Source organism: Arvicanthis niloticus, chromosome 12 (assembly GCF_011762505.2).
Source record: "Arvicanthis niloticus isolate mArvNil1 chromosome 12, mArvNil1.pat.X, whole genome shotgun sequence".
In the NCBI taxonomy this organism is placed as follows: Eukaryota; Metazoa; Chordata; class Mammalia; order Rodentia; family Muridae; genus Arvicanthis; species Arvicanthis niloticus.
Window position 1 is genome coordinate 40,524,911 of NC_047669.1, and position 13,872 is coordinate 40,538,782.

At 44.4% G+C, this 13,872-nt stretch overlaps 1 protein-coding gene and 1 pseudogene across 2 annotated transcripts in view; both read right to left on the minus strand.

Moving 5' to 3' along the window:
- Window positions 1-6,453, minus strand: part of LOC117717949 (NF-kappa-B inhibitor zeta-like) — a 6,786-nt pseudogene extending 333 nt beyond the window's left edge. The window contains exons 1-10 of the transcript XR_013103143.1: window positions 6,374-6,453; window positions 5,641-5,672; window positions 5,402-5,511; window positions 4,392-5,210; window positions 3,462-3,567; window positions 2,942-3,085; window positions 2,684-2,747; window positions 2,237-2,406; window positions 739-849; window positions 225-396 (exon numbers count right to left, since the gene is read on the minus strand). The product of XR_013103143.1 is annotated as an NF-kappa-B inhibitor zeta-like (transcript). The remainder of the gene's footprint in view (window positions 1-224; window positions 397-738; window positions 850-2,236; window positions 2,407-2,683; window positions 2,748-2,941; window positions 3,086-3,461; window positions 3,568-4,391; window positions 5,211-5,401; window positions 5,512-5,640; window positions 5,673-6,373) is intronic.
- The window catches only part of LOC117717614 (NF-kappa-B inhibitor zeta), an 18,919-nt gene extending 9,982 nt beyond the window's left edge, over window positions 1-8,937 (minus strand). The window contains 1 exon segment of the mRNA XM_076942488.1: window positions 8,412-8,937. Within this exon segment, the coding sequence (XP_076798603.1) occupies window positions 8,412-8,697 (286 nt within the window). The 5' untranslated portion in view covers window positions 8,698-8,937.
- Window positions 8,938-13,872: the final 4,935 nt, after the last annotated feature.

The following is a 13,872-nucleotide window of genomic DNA, read 5'->3' on the forward strand; positions in this document are numbered from 1 at the left end:
AGGTTCTTTTCCATCTCTTATGGAGGATCAGTTAGTAGACAGAAATATAGAAAACTGATACTACTAAGCATTTATTCAATGTACCTGAACTGCTTCAAAACAGTCTATACTGAACAGCCTACCCGCGGAACATCAAGCTGGCCTTTGCCCTCCACAAACTTCCTTCCTCTTTGTATTGCGACAGAAGGGCCTAAAGGACTTGCCACTCCGCCTGTGGCCCTCACCTGTTCTCCCACAGGGCCATCGGGGACCAAATGCACCGGCTGTTCATTCTCCAAGTTACGAGTACTGGGAATCGGGCTCCCTTCCTCATCAACAGACGGACAGCGTCCAACTGTGTCACCCGATACTGCGGATGCGGCAGCAACATGGAGGGCGTGTTTCCATGTAACGCCTGAAACAAAGCAAGCAGAACCGCCATTGCGTCAGAAAGAGGAAACGTCCAGGACTTGATCAAAGAACGTGGTGATGGGAAGGTCATTCCGAAGCTGGCAGCAGCATAAGGGTGGTGTTGTGTGTGTGGGTGTGTGTGTGTGTGTGTGTGTGTGTGTATCACACACAATCAATATATATATATTGTGTATATACATATAATACACGATATATATTTTTTATTGGATATTTTATTTTACTTTGTAGATATAATCCCCTCCCCCCCAACTCCTATCCCATCCCCCTCCTCAGTTCTATAAGGATATGCCCCGACCCACCCACAATTTCCCCCACTCTGGGTGTACCTTGCATTCACGAAAGACAGGCAACTGGGCAACTCACAAAAGAGGCGAATGAGTTCCAGATTGCTTCTTCCGCTGCCAAAATGTCAGGGCTTGTGCGGCAACTCTTTCTATCCTTGGGGAGGCAAGAAAGACAAAGACTGAAAATCCAGAACCCACGCCTCAGAACAGCAGACCTCAGTACTTCCAAACTGCCACCTTGGAATACACTTCTCACTGCCTGCTGGCCCAACCCAACCCATAAAGTTATTCATGCATTCACCATAACTGCAAACTGTGCTGCTGTTATGAATCTAACACAAATATCTGTTATGCAGTATATCTGATATGAAAAACCACCTGAGAAAAGGGTGGATTTGGGCCACACACCCCCCCAAAGGGGGGTCATGACCTACAGGTTAAGAACAGCTGCTTTAGACAATATGCTTTGGCCCTCCTCTCTCAACGTCTAAAGCAGATTTATGTGAGGGGACTTCAGATACTGATTCTTCAGTCTCCCTGAAGCCCGGGTTACATAGACTCCCGTATTCCTCTTGCATTCCCAACTAACTTTCCTACATGATTCTTATGACACAGTCCACGCATATCTAGAGCAGCCATTTTTAAAACTGTAGAAATATAAAGCGTTACCTTTCTATGTTTCAGCAAAGTTCACTGATATATATTATGTTTCAGACTTGGCACAGCAAACCATGTATGGATACAGCAGAAGAAGACAGCAAGCTCTACAGGGGACCTGCGTGGGCATCTGTATCCCCAACGTTGTTAACAACAGTGTTTCAGGACAACAAAGGATAACAGTAAAAATCCTCCAGATTGAAAAAGAATATTTTCCAGTTTAACAGGGGGCCAGAGAAATGGATCGGGGGTAAGGTTGCATGCTACCAGTCCTAAATAGCTGAGCTGAGTGCCATGATTCATAGCAGAAGCAGAGAACCATCTCCTGTGGGCTATCCTCTGACCTCCAGAGTACAGAACTCATAGTGGAAGGAGAGAGACATCTCCTGTGGGTTATCCTCGGATCTCCACATGGACCCATACACACTCACTCAGAAAACAAATTTTAAAAAAAAACTAATTATAAATTTTTAAAAAAAAAAAAAAATAAAAATTTAAAAAGTCTAATTCCAGATCCCACAAATTAAAAAAAAAAAAAAAAAAAAAAAAAAAAAAAACACTCCAAAAAGCACCATCTTTATTGTCAGCACGTGAAAACGGAAGCCAAAGTAACATCCATTTCCAGCTTCATTTAAACAAAGATTAATTTATTTCATAGTTAAATGATCTGTTGTTTGGATAACCCACAGATTAAAAAAAAAAAAATCAAGAAAGCGGATGAAAAGACCTTTTCAAAGGTAAGCTTCTGAACTACACATATAAAGTCTCTCACTCCATCAATTTAAAATAAGAGGGGAGGAGTCAATCTGCGCTCGGAAGCCGGGCTCTGCCACGCCCACTTCCGTCCCCACCCCACCTCTCTGTCTACCCTGAAGTTTATTTACCTTTGCCTCTACCGCTGCTCCCATCTGAATCAGACACTTAATGGTGTCCACCAGGCTCTTAGTCTTTAGTAAGAGGTCCTGCACTTCAGGAGAATGAGGCTGCTGATTCCTCTGCAGCTCGTGCACCACCGCATTGTGAGCCACCACCGCACAATGGAGGGGAGTCAGGCCTAGGAATAAGGGGTGCAATGGAAGTCAGGCATCCCGTCGAGTCATTTGGTCCCTATAATTATCCTTAGGATGGTTCCTCGGTTCACTTAGAATGGTCTCCATGAAACTTAGTAGGATAATCCGCATATGCCTAGGCGGTTTAAACAACAATTTTACCTGGAGAACAATTAGCTTTATTTACTTTCTGTCTTGGTAGGACACTTAGTACTCTAAGAATTCATGGACCCCACGTTCCATGTGGTTCTTTCTTTAGCCAATAGAGTATCAGCCGCTTACCATCATAGTTCGTCGCCTCAAGATCCACAAACTGATTGCTCCTCACTGCTCCCTTCTGGATTGCCTGCAAAGTTTTAAAATACACACTTGTTATCTTAAGGTAAGGCAGACAAATAGTATCTACTACTTGGGCTAAGAGAGAAAGAAATCAACTCAAAGCATTATTTTAACAAGCAGCCTACGTGAAATTTCTCATATATCCAAGCCCCATGTCTTTGGTGCTTATGAAAAATGGAAGACTGCTCTCTGGCCTCTTACCTGGAGCACCTGGGAGTGGCCCTTCTCCGCACAGACGTGCAGAGGTGTCCTTCCCCAGCAGTCCGTGGTGTTCACCTGGGCACCAAGGTTCACCAGATCTTGCACAATGAGATGCTGATTGGCAGCTACGGCCACCTGAAGGCACTCTGCGGGACATTAAGAGAAGATGTTTTTTACACCTGTAATGCTATCATAACAAGGAATATGAAACTAAACTGTGGCTGAGAGGAATGTCCACAGAAAGAAAATAAACCCTGTTAATAAGCAACCAAACACAGCAAGACAAGGAAACTAAAATCAGCTTAGGTTGCCTAGGGTGGCTTAATTACGTGCAATCTTTGGCCCAAACAACTACAAAGTTAACATTAATAACTTCAAGGTTAATGGTGGCAAAAAGTCAATATCTCAAAGTTAATATTAACTGAAGTCTCTTGCTTTGAGGCCTTTAGACAATCTGCACCGGAGGCTGGTTGCCACTCACTCCAGCACAAGCCCATCTTAGCCAAGGTAGTACCCTCACCTGTCCGTTGTGCTCCTTAACGTCCAACATTGTGAAGAGCGTTCATCTTTCTTGCAAGAACATAGGAGAGTGCTCGTCTCCCTTGGGCAACAGCAATAGGAGAAACCTGGGAAGAAGCAAGGGAAAGAGAGGAATTGTTTCTGACTTCATTAGGGATCAGAGAAAACTTCTCTCCCTTCGCCCTATTTCTGAAACATTTGATACACTCAAAATGAAAACATCACAGAGAAGGAGATTTTGGCTTTTCTGACATGTTGGTAGTCTACCTGAACTACAACAGAATAAGGATAAGAAGAATGATGAATACTAGGCTGAGCATTTAAAACCTATTTTTTTTAATACTGATAAAAACTCTCTGACAGAAATTATTATTTTATGTGTCAAGAAATAGAAGCATGTATGAGTACTGTATTTACATAATTTTTTCTTTCTCTCCTTCCTCCCAGTCTTTCCAACCCCCAATACTGTTCAAATACATCTTATTTAATTATTGTTCATATATGTATGTATATATGTATACATGTATAAGTATGTATGTACATACAAATACTGATAAATAAAGTGTTTTGGGGGAAAAAAAAAGAAATAGAAGCATGGAGATTTTAAGTAACTTACCCAAAGCTACAAAGACATTAATTAGTATAGAACAGGATCTAGCCTACTGGTTAACTCCTTATTGATACCTAGTCATGATCTAACTGTTTTCTGCTCTAAATATAGAATCTACATTAGTCTTCAAAGCAGGTTACTACAGAAAAGTACATATTTTTAATTTAAGACAAAATAAAATTTAATTTAAAACAAAAAAGGTGATTTCTTTCAAGGGAAAAAAAAAAAGATATCAAAGGGACATCCTTTCTTAAAATTTGTATTGTCATCATGCCAATCGATCAGGTTCAAGTGTGAAAGTACGTGAGATAAAAACGATACTCACGTGTCGCCATCTCCATCCCTAGCGAGAAACTGGTCTTGGGGAATATTGGCCAATTTGCTCTCTTCTTGCTCTACCTGCCACTGAAAAATGACTTCCCTAGCTGTGTGGTGCTCATCGGGCTTCCCATGATGCTCTGGAGTGACAGGGGAGTGCCTAACGGTGTGCGAGCCAGTGTCCTGCACCCCCGACAGCCTCTACAGGTGTTGCTTGGCATCAGGCTGAAGTTCTGCAGCTGAGTCTCATTTTGTGGTGGAACGCTGGGTGAAGCCTGAACGGGAACAGCAATATTCTCAGATTCCCCTTGGCCATGTCAGGAGAGACACAAAACTTTGGCTCGTGCAAGAACTGCGAATCGTGATTATCGAAGAGGTTGGAATCAACTTGGGAGACTGAGTACATTCCGGAATAAGGGACTAAACTGCCAGAGCTGGGTTGTGGGGATAATTCTGTTGATGTTGCTGTTGCTGCTGCCAGTTCGGCAGCGGCGGCTGCTGGCATGTTCTGTGTCTGTGGCGAATACTGGTACATAGACACCTGGTCCATCATTTGTGGAGAGCCACTGACTTGGAATGGCTGGTATTTCTGAGGTGGAGAGAAGGCCTGGCCTCCATGGAAATCCTGGCACTGGTCTCCGTGGGGAGTTCTGGGGAACCACAGGGCTCATCCAGCTAACCTGGACAGTGTTTAGTGAAACTGGGTTTGCACTCATTCTTGATGTTTATAATATTCTGAAGCAAGAGCAGCACTGGCTATCCAGTTTGGATTCACTGTGGCGAAACATCTTCCATGCTCTCCCCAGGTGTAGGTGTTTTGTGGTGATGTCTGGAAAGGAAGAAGCAGCAGCTCTCATCATTACTTCCTTTAAAAGAATTCCAGGAGCTAGAGGGTATAGACTTCAGTACATGACTAGGCTTCAATCCCAAGGAGCAAAAATGTTTTTTGTTTTTTAAATAGCAACAATATCCCAGAAATAGTTCCACAGAGAATTCAGAGGAAAACGGGAGATGCTTACCACAAAGTGAGTAGGCAACAGAGCTGGCCGTTTGCAAACCGGTCCATCGGACAGAGCATCAGGTCCCTTTCTTTTCCCCACTGCAGATACTGTACTCTTCAGATCTGTTCCCAGAGAAAGAATACGCACTCTGTCATCATTCCAACCTGACACATTCCATCTATCTCCCCAGGGACTCATGTTACTCTAAAAAGGACCAGTAAGATTATGAACAAATAGATGTGAGCTCTTACCTGTCAGCGGCTCAACGTTCACACCTCTGTGTCTGCAAGGGAAAGGTTCCCAATTTAGTACATACAAAATGGTTTCTCACTTGGTGAAGAGCTGTCTCTCCCACCCTCTACAGTACACCATAAGCCTCCGGGAAAATAAATCCTGACAGAACGGCTACCTCCATTCTTCAGTCCTCCCCCTCCCCACCTGTTTTCACTTCTAGCCTATTCAATCCTGGTCAGGATGAACTAAGTAAGACCATCTGATTATGTCTCTCTAATCAGAATGTTTCTCTTTGTACTGAAGCCTATGAATCCCCTTGTCCTCAAACTGCTTTCTTTTGTTTTGCTCATTAAATTTCTCATACACACCTGACACTGAGCCAAGGGCAAGGAGCACAGCAGTACAGCATACACATACAGATATACTATCTCCTGTCCTAGGAACTTGGTCATCTATGAAAAACTGCAAGTGACTTACTGGACCTAGGTTAGCAAACAACAAAAACCTTGACAGACTAGTCCTCCCGCCCACTCAAAACAAAGAACAGATGCCACCACCTTAAACTCATCCCACAGGTTGGCCAGAAGTCTTCCTGTTTGTTACTTCGGATGTGCAGAAAGGAGCTCTTTCACCGAGTTCTTCACTCGAACACCTTGAAAGGGGCCTCTCTGCTGCCTGCTCAACCCCCATATGGGGCCTCAACTGTTCAGAAGAAAAGGGGAAAAGTCTCAATTCCATCTCTTCACAGACATGAATCCCAACAAGCCGCCGAAGACTGCAGCCTGACACATAAAGTCCTCGAGCGGCAGATTGCAAAGCCTTTCCAACATCCTTAGGTCAGTGGGTTCCCATTCTCAGTATCCAGTACTTCACAAGGGCTCTCTGCTGACTGACCCTCCAACCAGGCACCCCAAGGAATTAGAGCACCATCAAATGTGGTCCGAGGATCCTTGGGGCCAGGGAATAAAGCCTCTCTGTCTCTCAGTTACTATTACTCATGAAATAGGATCAGAGGTTTTTGCCAAGATTGTACACTTATATATAATTATTCTTGACTTTGAGAGATCCTTGGAGCAGAGTATAAATGAGGCATTTGTAGTTTTTAAAACAAGGTCTTTTATGTTCATATAGAAATTATAAAGTACCTTTATGCCATCCGCCTAACAAGGAACAAACTTCCTCTACAGATCTCAAGGCACCAAAGCCAAACAATCAAAAAGCCAGCAAGAGGGACTTAAGATTTCTTAGTATTTCCTTAATTAATCTGTGCCGAGAAGGTTGCTTAAATTCACTTAACACATTTCCACATACACACACAGGATTTCCCCCTCACCTACTGCTCTTAGAATTACGTACACGGGGGTTCTAAGTAAAAAGGAAACAGGCGTGTTCACCTTAAAACTTCAGAAGGCAGTTTTTAGCATTTACTATGAATACAGGATTCCACGCCTGGCCACAACTATGTAACGAGCTCTTGTACATGAATTCAAGAACACGTTTGGAAGATAAATCGGAAAACTATAAAATGGAGAACAAGCATAATTTGGCTATCCGTGCCACAAGTGTGACACAGAGGCAGCGATGGGTGCAAATAAAATAATCAAACAGCCTTTCAGATTTAAGTTCAGGGATTTCCACACACATCCAAATGGGCAGAATCCAACAGCACTCCCCTGGAGAGACAAGAGTTAAAACTTCCAAGGCCACGTCATAGGGAGAAGAAAACGCAGTTTCAGGAATCCCCCAAGGCTTGTGTGGTAAACCAAGAACTAGGTTCAGCCAGATGTCCTAGGCCCGTAGGCCAAAGGGCCTATGGACCTCAGAAAGTCCATGCAGGCACACCTCGCTTTTCAGGTAGGCTGTAGGCAACACTGTGGCTTAAGGCGCATCGTTTTAAATTAAAAATAACTTTAAAAAAAAAAAATAAGAGACAACCAAAGCTTGAGCGGCCAGCAGTAGGAACAGCAAGTAGTCATTCTTTAAAATAATTGCGATGAGAAGCTCCAACAACCGAGATAATTTAGGCGGTGTTTAAATCTACCCACAGCTGCATCCTGTTTTCCCCCAAATTATGCAACTCGGTTCATGAAGAAAGGAAACCATGCAATCTGTAGCTAAAGGAAGAGAGAGCTGCCGCGCTAGATGTAACTTTTCCATTCTCACGCACACAGAGAAAACAAGACCGCAGAATTTTTAGCAGGCCTCTGAAACGCCAACATAAACTAAGAGCAAAACACTAAATCACTTTTCCAAACCCGGCTTTCCTCTACATCCCGATAAGTGGTTTTTCTTTTATTCATCCCTACAAATATATTAGGAATAAGCGTAGCTTTAAATCCAGTTCCCGACGCTTTATCCTCTGCCACGGCTCACTGAAAGAGTTACAAGAAGGAAACTACATCTCCATCAGCCCCCAAACCTCATAGAAGTGTAATTATTTCTCAGAGGTTCTTGAGTTCGGGGACCAGGGAGAAGTGAAAAGGGAAAGGATTATGAGATGGGAGAAAAGAGAATCCGAGACTCTCAGGTTCTTTCCCCAGGAAGCCAGCACGTTAGCCAGCGGGGTCCTCGGAGCTGGAGCCCATGGGCGCCGGACTCGGCAGACAGTCAAGGACAACGTGCCTGAATCAGGACAAGGCATCTAGTCACTCCTGACTATTCGTGTCTGTCCCGCCACCAAGGAAGTCGCAGGGGCCGCTTAACTTCTCGACTATCGAGGGGAGTCCCGCCCCATCCTCCCAGCGTGTGAACCCCGAATAGAGGGGCGCGGAGTCCCGCGGGTGGATACCTTGCGGGCGCTCGGCGCGGGCGCCACCTCTCGGACGGGACTCCACGGCCCCGCAGGAGGACACGGAGGAAGTGGAGGAGAAATCGGAGGAATCGGAGCCGGGCGAGCCGGGCGCGGAGGGCACGGCGGACAGGTAGCCGGTGTCGCCCGCGCCGGGGGCGGAAGGAGGCGAGGCGCCGTAGAAGTAAGCCAGGTTGAGCGGGCTGGTCATGAGGCCGCAGTCGCCGGCCGCGTCCAGCAGCCCCTCTCCGCCGCGGCTGTCGTCCAGCAGCTTGTCCACGATCATGCTCCCAGGCTAGGCGCTCGGGGTCCCCAGACACCTGCGCCACCGGCTGGCTACGCGGTTGGCTGCGGCAGAGCGACTAGTACGTGCGCGCCCGGAGGCGGCCGGGCTTTTTAACGAGCCGACCTCCCCCTCCGCACCCCGCCCGGCCATTGGCGGCGCCCGGGCTGCCTCCCGCCCCGCCTCCGGATGCGTCTAGTTTCCAGTAAAATGCCCGGGATGAAGCAATGTGCCCTCCGCCCTCGCCCCGCCCCGCCCGGGCCGACCGGTTGTTTTCCGGCGGCTCACCTGGAAACCCCGACTAGCACCCGCGCCCCGAACCCTCGCCCGTGCCAGCTCCAAGCCTCCCCTGGCTGGCCTGCGCTGGGCGCACCGCACCCCAGGAACCCGGGGTCGGCGACGAGCAGCCTGTGCATGGGCTGCGATCCCCCGGGGGTCAGCGGGAGCCCCGGGCTACTGCGAGAACTGGTCCGCCCAGTTCTGGGAGTGGGAAGCCAGAACTGTGCGTGCAGAGTTCAGTCCCCTCCCGTGCCTCCCAGCACTTAACCCGCCTCCAAACCTGGAAGCGTTTTCCCGCGGATTTTCAGGCCTGGTCTCAATTTCAGAACGCTTGCAGTTTTTCTAACTTCATAAGTAATCATGGGGGGGAGGAACAATATTGGAATAAACAGTAATGACCACCCTTTCGTATCCTTCAATACTAGAATAAAGTCTTAGCAAAATGCTGACTACGCATTCATGCGTGTATATTTTTGTATGTTTTATATTATTTTTTACGTATTATGTAATGTTTTATTCTGCGCAACTTGATCTTGTGTCTGATAAACACAGGGATTTTGATGTTTCTATCTTGAATACTTTTTTCAATGTTTATTCGCTGCAAATCCAGTTAGCAAGCCAGCCGTCAAAGGAAGTTTATTTTTAAGGGTGAGAAAGAATGAATAAGTCTAAACTTTCAAGTAACATCTTAACGCGTAGGAATAAGGTATACACACACATATTAAAAGAAACTATGACTAAGCATCATGAGAGGTACAAAGTTCAGTGAACAGCTTAAAAAGAGAGAGATTTTCTTGTGGAAAGGGGAGGTCAAAGGGGGGAAAGGGGGAAGCCTTCACAAAGAATGAGGCTTTGAGATGAGCCCTAAAGGATAGACCCTGAAGCGTTTGCAGGAAAATCACCAGCCAAGAATTAAGGCCAGGAGTCAGGGCGGAACTTGCAGTGCCTTTTAGGACTGCCAAAGGGAAAACAGCATTTATGTAAAAGGTAACCTCAGTGGAGCACCTCCAGGGGTCAGCGAAGATACTAGAACTTTGATGAACGTGAAGGAAATCTGAAGCAGGCAAAAATGAATCTGAAAACAGTTTTAGAGGCGATGAGACTGAGGGGAGTCCTAGTGGCCAGTAAGAATGAACTGCCAAGGCCTAAGAAAAATAACCTGACCTAGAAGAAGAAACCATGGCGAAGGAAAAGGTAGAAATAAACAGATCGTTAAGTAAGTAAATCACTCGGCTAGGCAGAATCCACAGATCCAGCATGGCTGATCCAGCAGCGGTGAGCAGCAGACAGCCCACAGCGCTACAGGGCTCTCTAGGCAGGTGTTGAGCGCGATTAAAAAGCACAGCTAAAATTAATATCAATGACGTCTTACCGTTCGCACACCTGCTTGTTTTCTGGAAATAAACAAATACGAGAAAATGAGGGGATTTGATTCCCTAACTGTTAGCTGTTGGGCTCTTGTTCTGTGCTCAGGCAGCCTTGAGAAAAGAACTGTCAAACAACGTTTAACACTCCACAGAGCTACAGGGCAGCTGCAGCTTCTGAAAGTGCAGCCTTGAGCCAGACTCTTCCCCAGAACCATTCCCACTCAGGCCAGATTGAAGGCACGTCCCCGTAGTAGTCTACAAGAAAGACCGTTGTGACTGCTGCAGAAGGAACAGTGCTGTGATTGGTGTAAATATAGCCCCTCCTTTGCCTGAAGGTCATAGGTGAGTAAGACACTCTTTTCTGGCAAATACTGGAAGCAGACTCCCTGCAGACCCCCTGTGGTTCTGCCTCCTCTCCACTGTTTCAATAGACCCAATTAAAGGCTCTTGAATGATGTTGCCTCCGTTTTTTTGTGCGTGATTAATTTTTAAGTTAACATATAAAACCAATGGGTGCCATTGTGGCAATTTTATACATATCTCTCATTATGCTCCGTTCCGATTTATCCCCTCCCACACTAGCTGCCCCCTGTCCCCTCTGGTTAGATAACATCCTAGAATACAGGTTTTAACTCTGATTCTATCACCTCTCTACCCTCCTTTCAGATCTTTGTCTCCTCTCTATACACATGCGCAAACCACACACACACACTCACACATGCACACAGGCGAACACACACACACACACACAGACACACACACACACACACACACACACACACGAATTGTCACAGTAATTTAAATCCTCATTTGTCTACCGTGGGTTTGAAGATGTTTTAAAGATGAAGACGAGAAGACCTGTGTCCTTTTAGGCTCAGAGGCACCATCTGCATCTAAGGACAACGGAAAAGATGAAAATAATGTATCCTAGAGCTCTGTGACTCGTGGAAAGGAGAAATCTCTTCCAAAGTGAACTAAAGACACCCTGGCGGTACAGATGTTAATAATTTACTTTATTGTGTTTCATTCGATGGAACAGTTCGAACCATTTTATGGTACCAGTAATGTCGTAACACCATCAGACCAGTAACTCAAAGTTCTAAAAATGGAACAGGATTTTTTTTTTTTAAGTGTAAATGTAATGAACTTTTTTAATACCGGAAATAGTTTAGAACATCATTTCATATTTGAAATGGAGACACCAGTACCTAAGAGGGTGATCTATTGTACGGTATTGGCAGAAGTGAGCAGGCAAGAAAGCAGTAATGCCCGCTCTTTGATTTGCTGACGGAAAGGGGAGGGGCCAGGAGGGAGAAGAAATGACTGCACTGTCTCTTTCAAATATGACAGGCACCTCAGCAAACAGCTCTTGTGGGAAATTCTGCTTCTGCCTGACAAAGAACAATTCTACAGACTGCTCCTGCTATTTGGTTGCTTTCATTCAGCTGATAATCAGCCCAGCGTGTCACATGAATGTCTGACTACAGATGCAACCCGTGTTGAGACATCAGAAATGTACACTCGCCTTTTTGAATCTCAACTTAATGCTGGGGGAAAAAAATGTATGTTTCACTTAAGGAAGTCCTAGATAGAATCATGCTTCTAAATTTTATTCATACTGATCCCTGAAATATGGATCACAGCAATTTTCTGTGTGAAGGAAGAGACATACAAAGATGTTTGTGCAGTACCTTGAGGTACAATAATTGTCTTTAAGAAGAGAGCTGTGTTCACCAGAGTGAACAGTAGGGCTTCCCATTTGTTCTAGTCAAACACTGGGCTGTAAGCTGAGCCACTGTCACAAAATGCCAATTTCATGGGAGTGGCAAACGGGATATTCTGATTTCTTTTTAATTACAAAGTAAATCTGCTCTACCAAAAAAAATAACTGTCAGTATTTGTTGACAATGATAGAATTTAAGATTTTTAATAAAAAAAAAAAATAGAATTTGAGCCAATCTCTGTCAGATCTCCTGAGTTGGATAGCCTCCCGATACGTAAAGACTTCTGTGATGAGGCCAATGTGACGTTTATTCACAAATATAATTTTTAAATTAATGAACATGTGTGTGAATCACTATGCCCAAGATAAAGCATTAGAGAATCTCCGTCACTCAGTTAACTATATGTTCCAGATGAACAATGTAAGACATTAACAAAAATCAACTATAGGTAGAAAGCTATTACATACAAGCCAGACCAATGGAGTTAATGAAACAAAACATAAAAGCTAGCTGGGGTCTAGGAATGTAGCTCAGGGGGAGAGCACTTGCCCAGCATAAAAAAGGCCTTTGGGTTCAGTCCCCAAAATCACTCACACAAAAATTCCTGAAAGCATGGTCATATATACTTGTAATACCAGTGTTCTCTAAGAGGCAGAGGGAGGACGATCTGGACTAATAGTGAGATCTTGGCTAGCCTCAGCTACATAGTAATGTCTCAAAAAGAAGTTGATTGGACTGATTTAAATATCAATTTAAACCTTCACATTTGAGGAAATTAAGACTGTGGGTTAAAAGTACTTGTACTTGCAGAGGGTCCAGATTCAGTTACCAGAACCCACAATTCCTCACAACTCACAACTACCTGTAACTCGAAATCCAAGGGATCAAACATGCTCTTCTGCACTCCAAGGGCACCAGGCATACATGGTGCACATACATACATACATACATACATGTAAAACACATATAAGCATAAGATAAAAATAAATATTGAACAACAAATTTCACATTCAAAGTCTCCCTTTGTGAAGCTGGGCAGCATACATGGCCTCACTCTGTAACCAAGGCTGCCCTGGAACTCACTCTACAGACTGAGCTAGTCCAAACTTGCTGCAGTTCTACGGTCTCTGCCTCTCAACTGCTGGTTTTAGCAGCATGCACCATCTTTAACCTCATTTCCTTTCGAATACAGATAATTTGCATCTGTCAGCCAAGCCTTAGATAAAGACTTGAATGCCTATGTGCCAGAATTTTAATTCTAGAGCGGTTTCTAAGAATATTCTTTAATGTACACCCCTTAATTCAGCATCTAAAGCTTGAAGGGTTTGGTTGGGGGTAAGAATTTGTTGTTGCCCTTGCTTTTCATAGAGACTCACTCTGAATTTCTACAAATAAGGAAGTAGTGTGGGCTGGATTAAAAATTTTTTTTAAAAAACACAGCAATTATAGATATGTTTAAGAACCAAAAAAGAAGAAGAAGAAGAAGAAGAAGAAGAAGAAGAAGAAGAAGAAGAAGAAGAAGAAGAAGAAGAAGAAGAAGAAGAAGAAGAAGAAGAAGAAGAAAGAAACCAGCCTAGGCCACATACAAAATAGGCATCGTCAATAAAATAATTAAATTGATAGCCACAAAATATAATCTATGCTTTGGCATACTGATACTGTCAATCTGTCAATGCTAGTAGTGATCACTCCAAGTCCACCACACACTGAGCATGTGTTAGGTTATTTACATCCTCTCTAGTGTTAGTAAGGGCTGGAAGAATGGTCAAAGACCAAAGTGACATCAATAAAGTCAATGGTCAAAAACT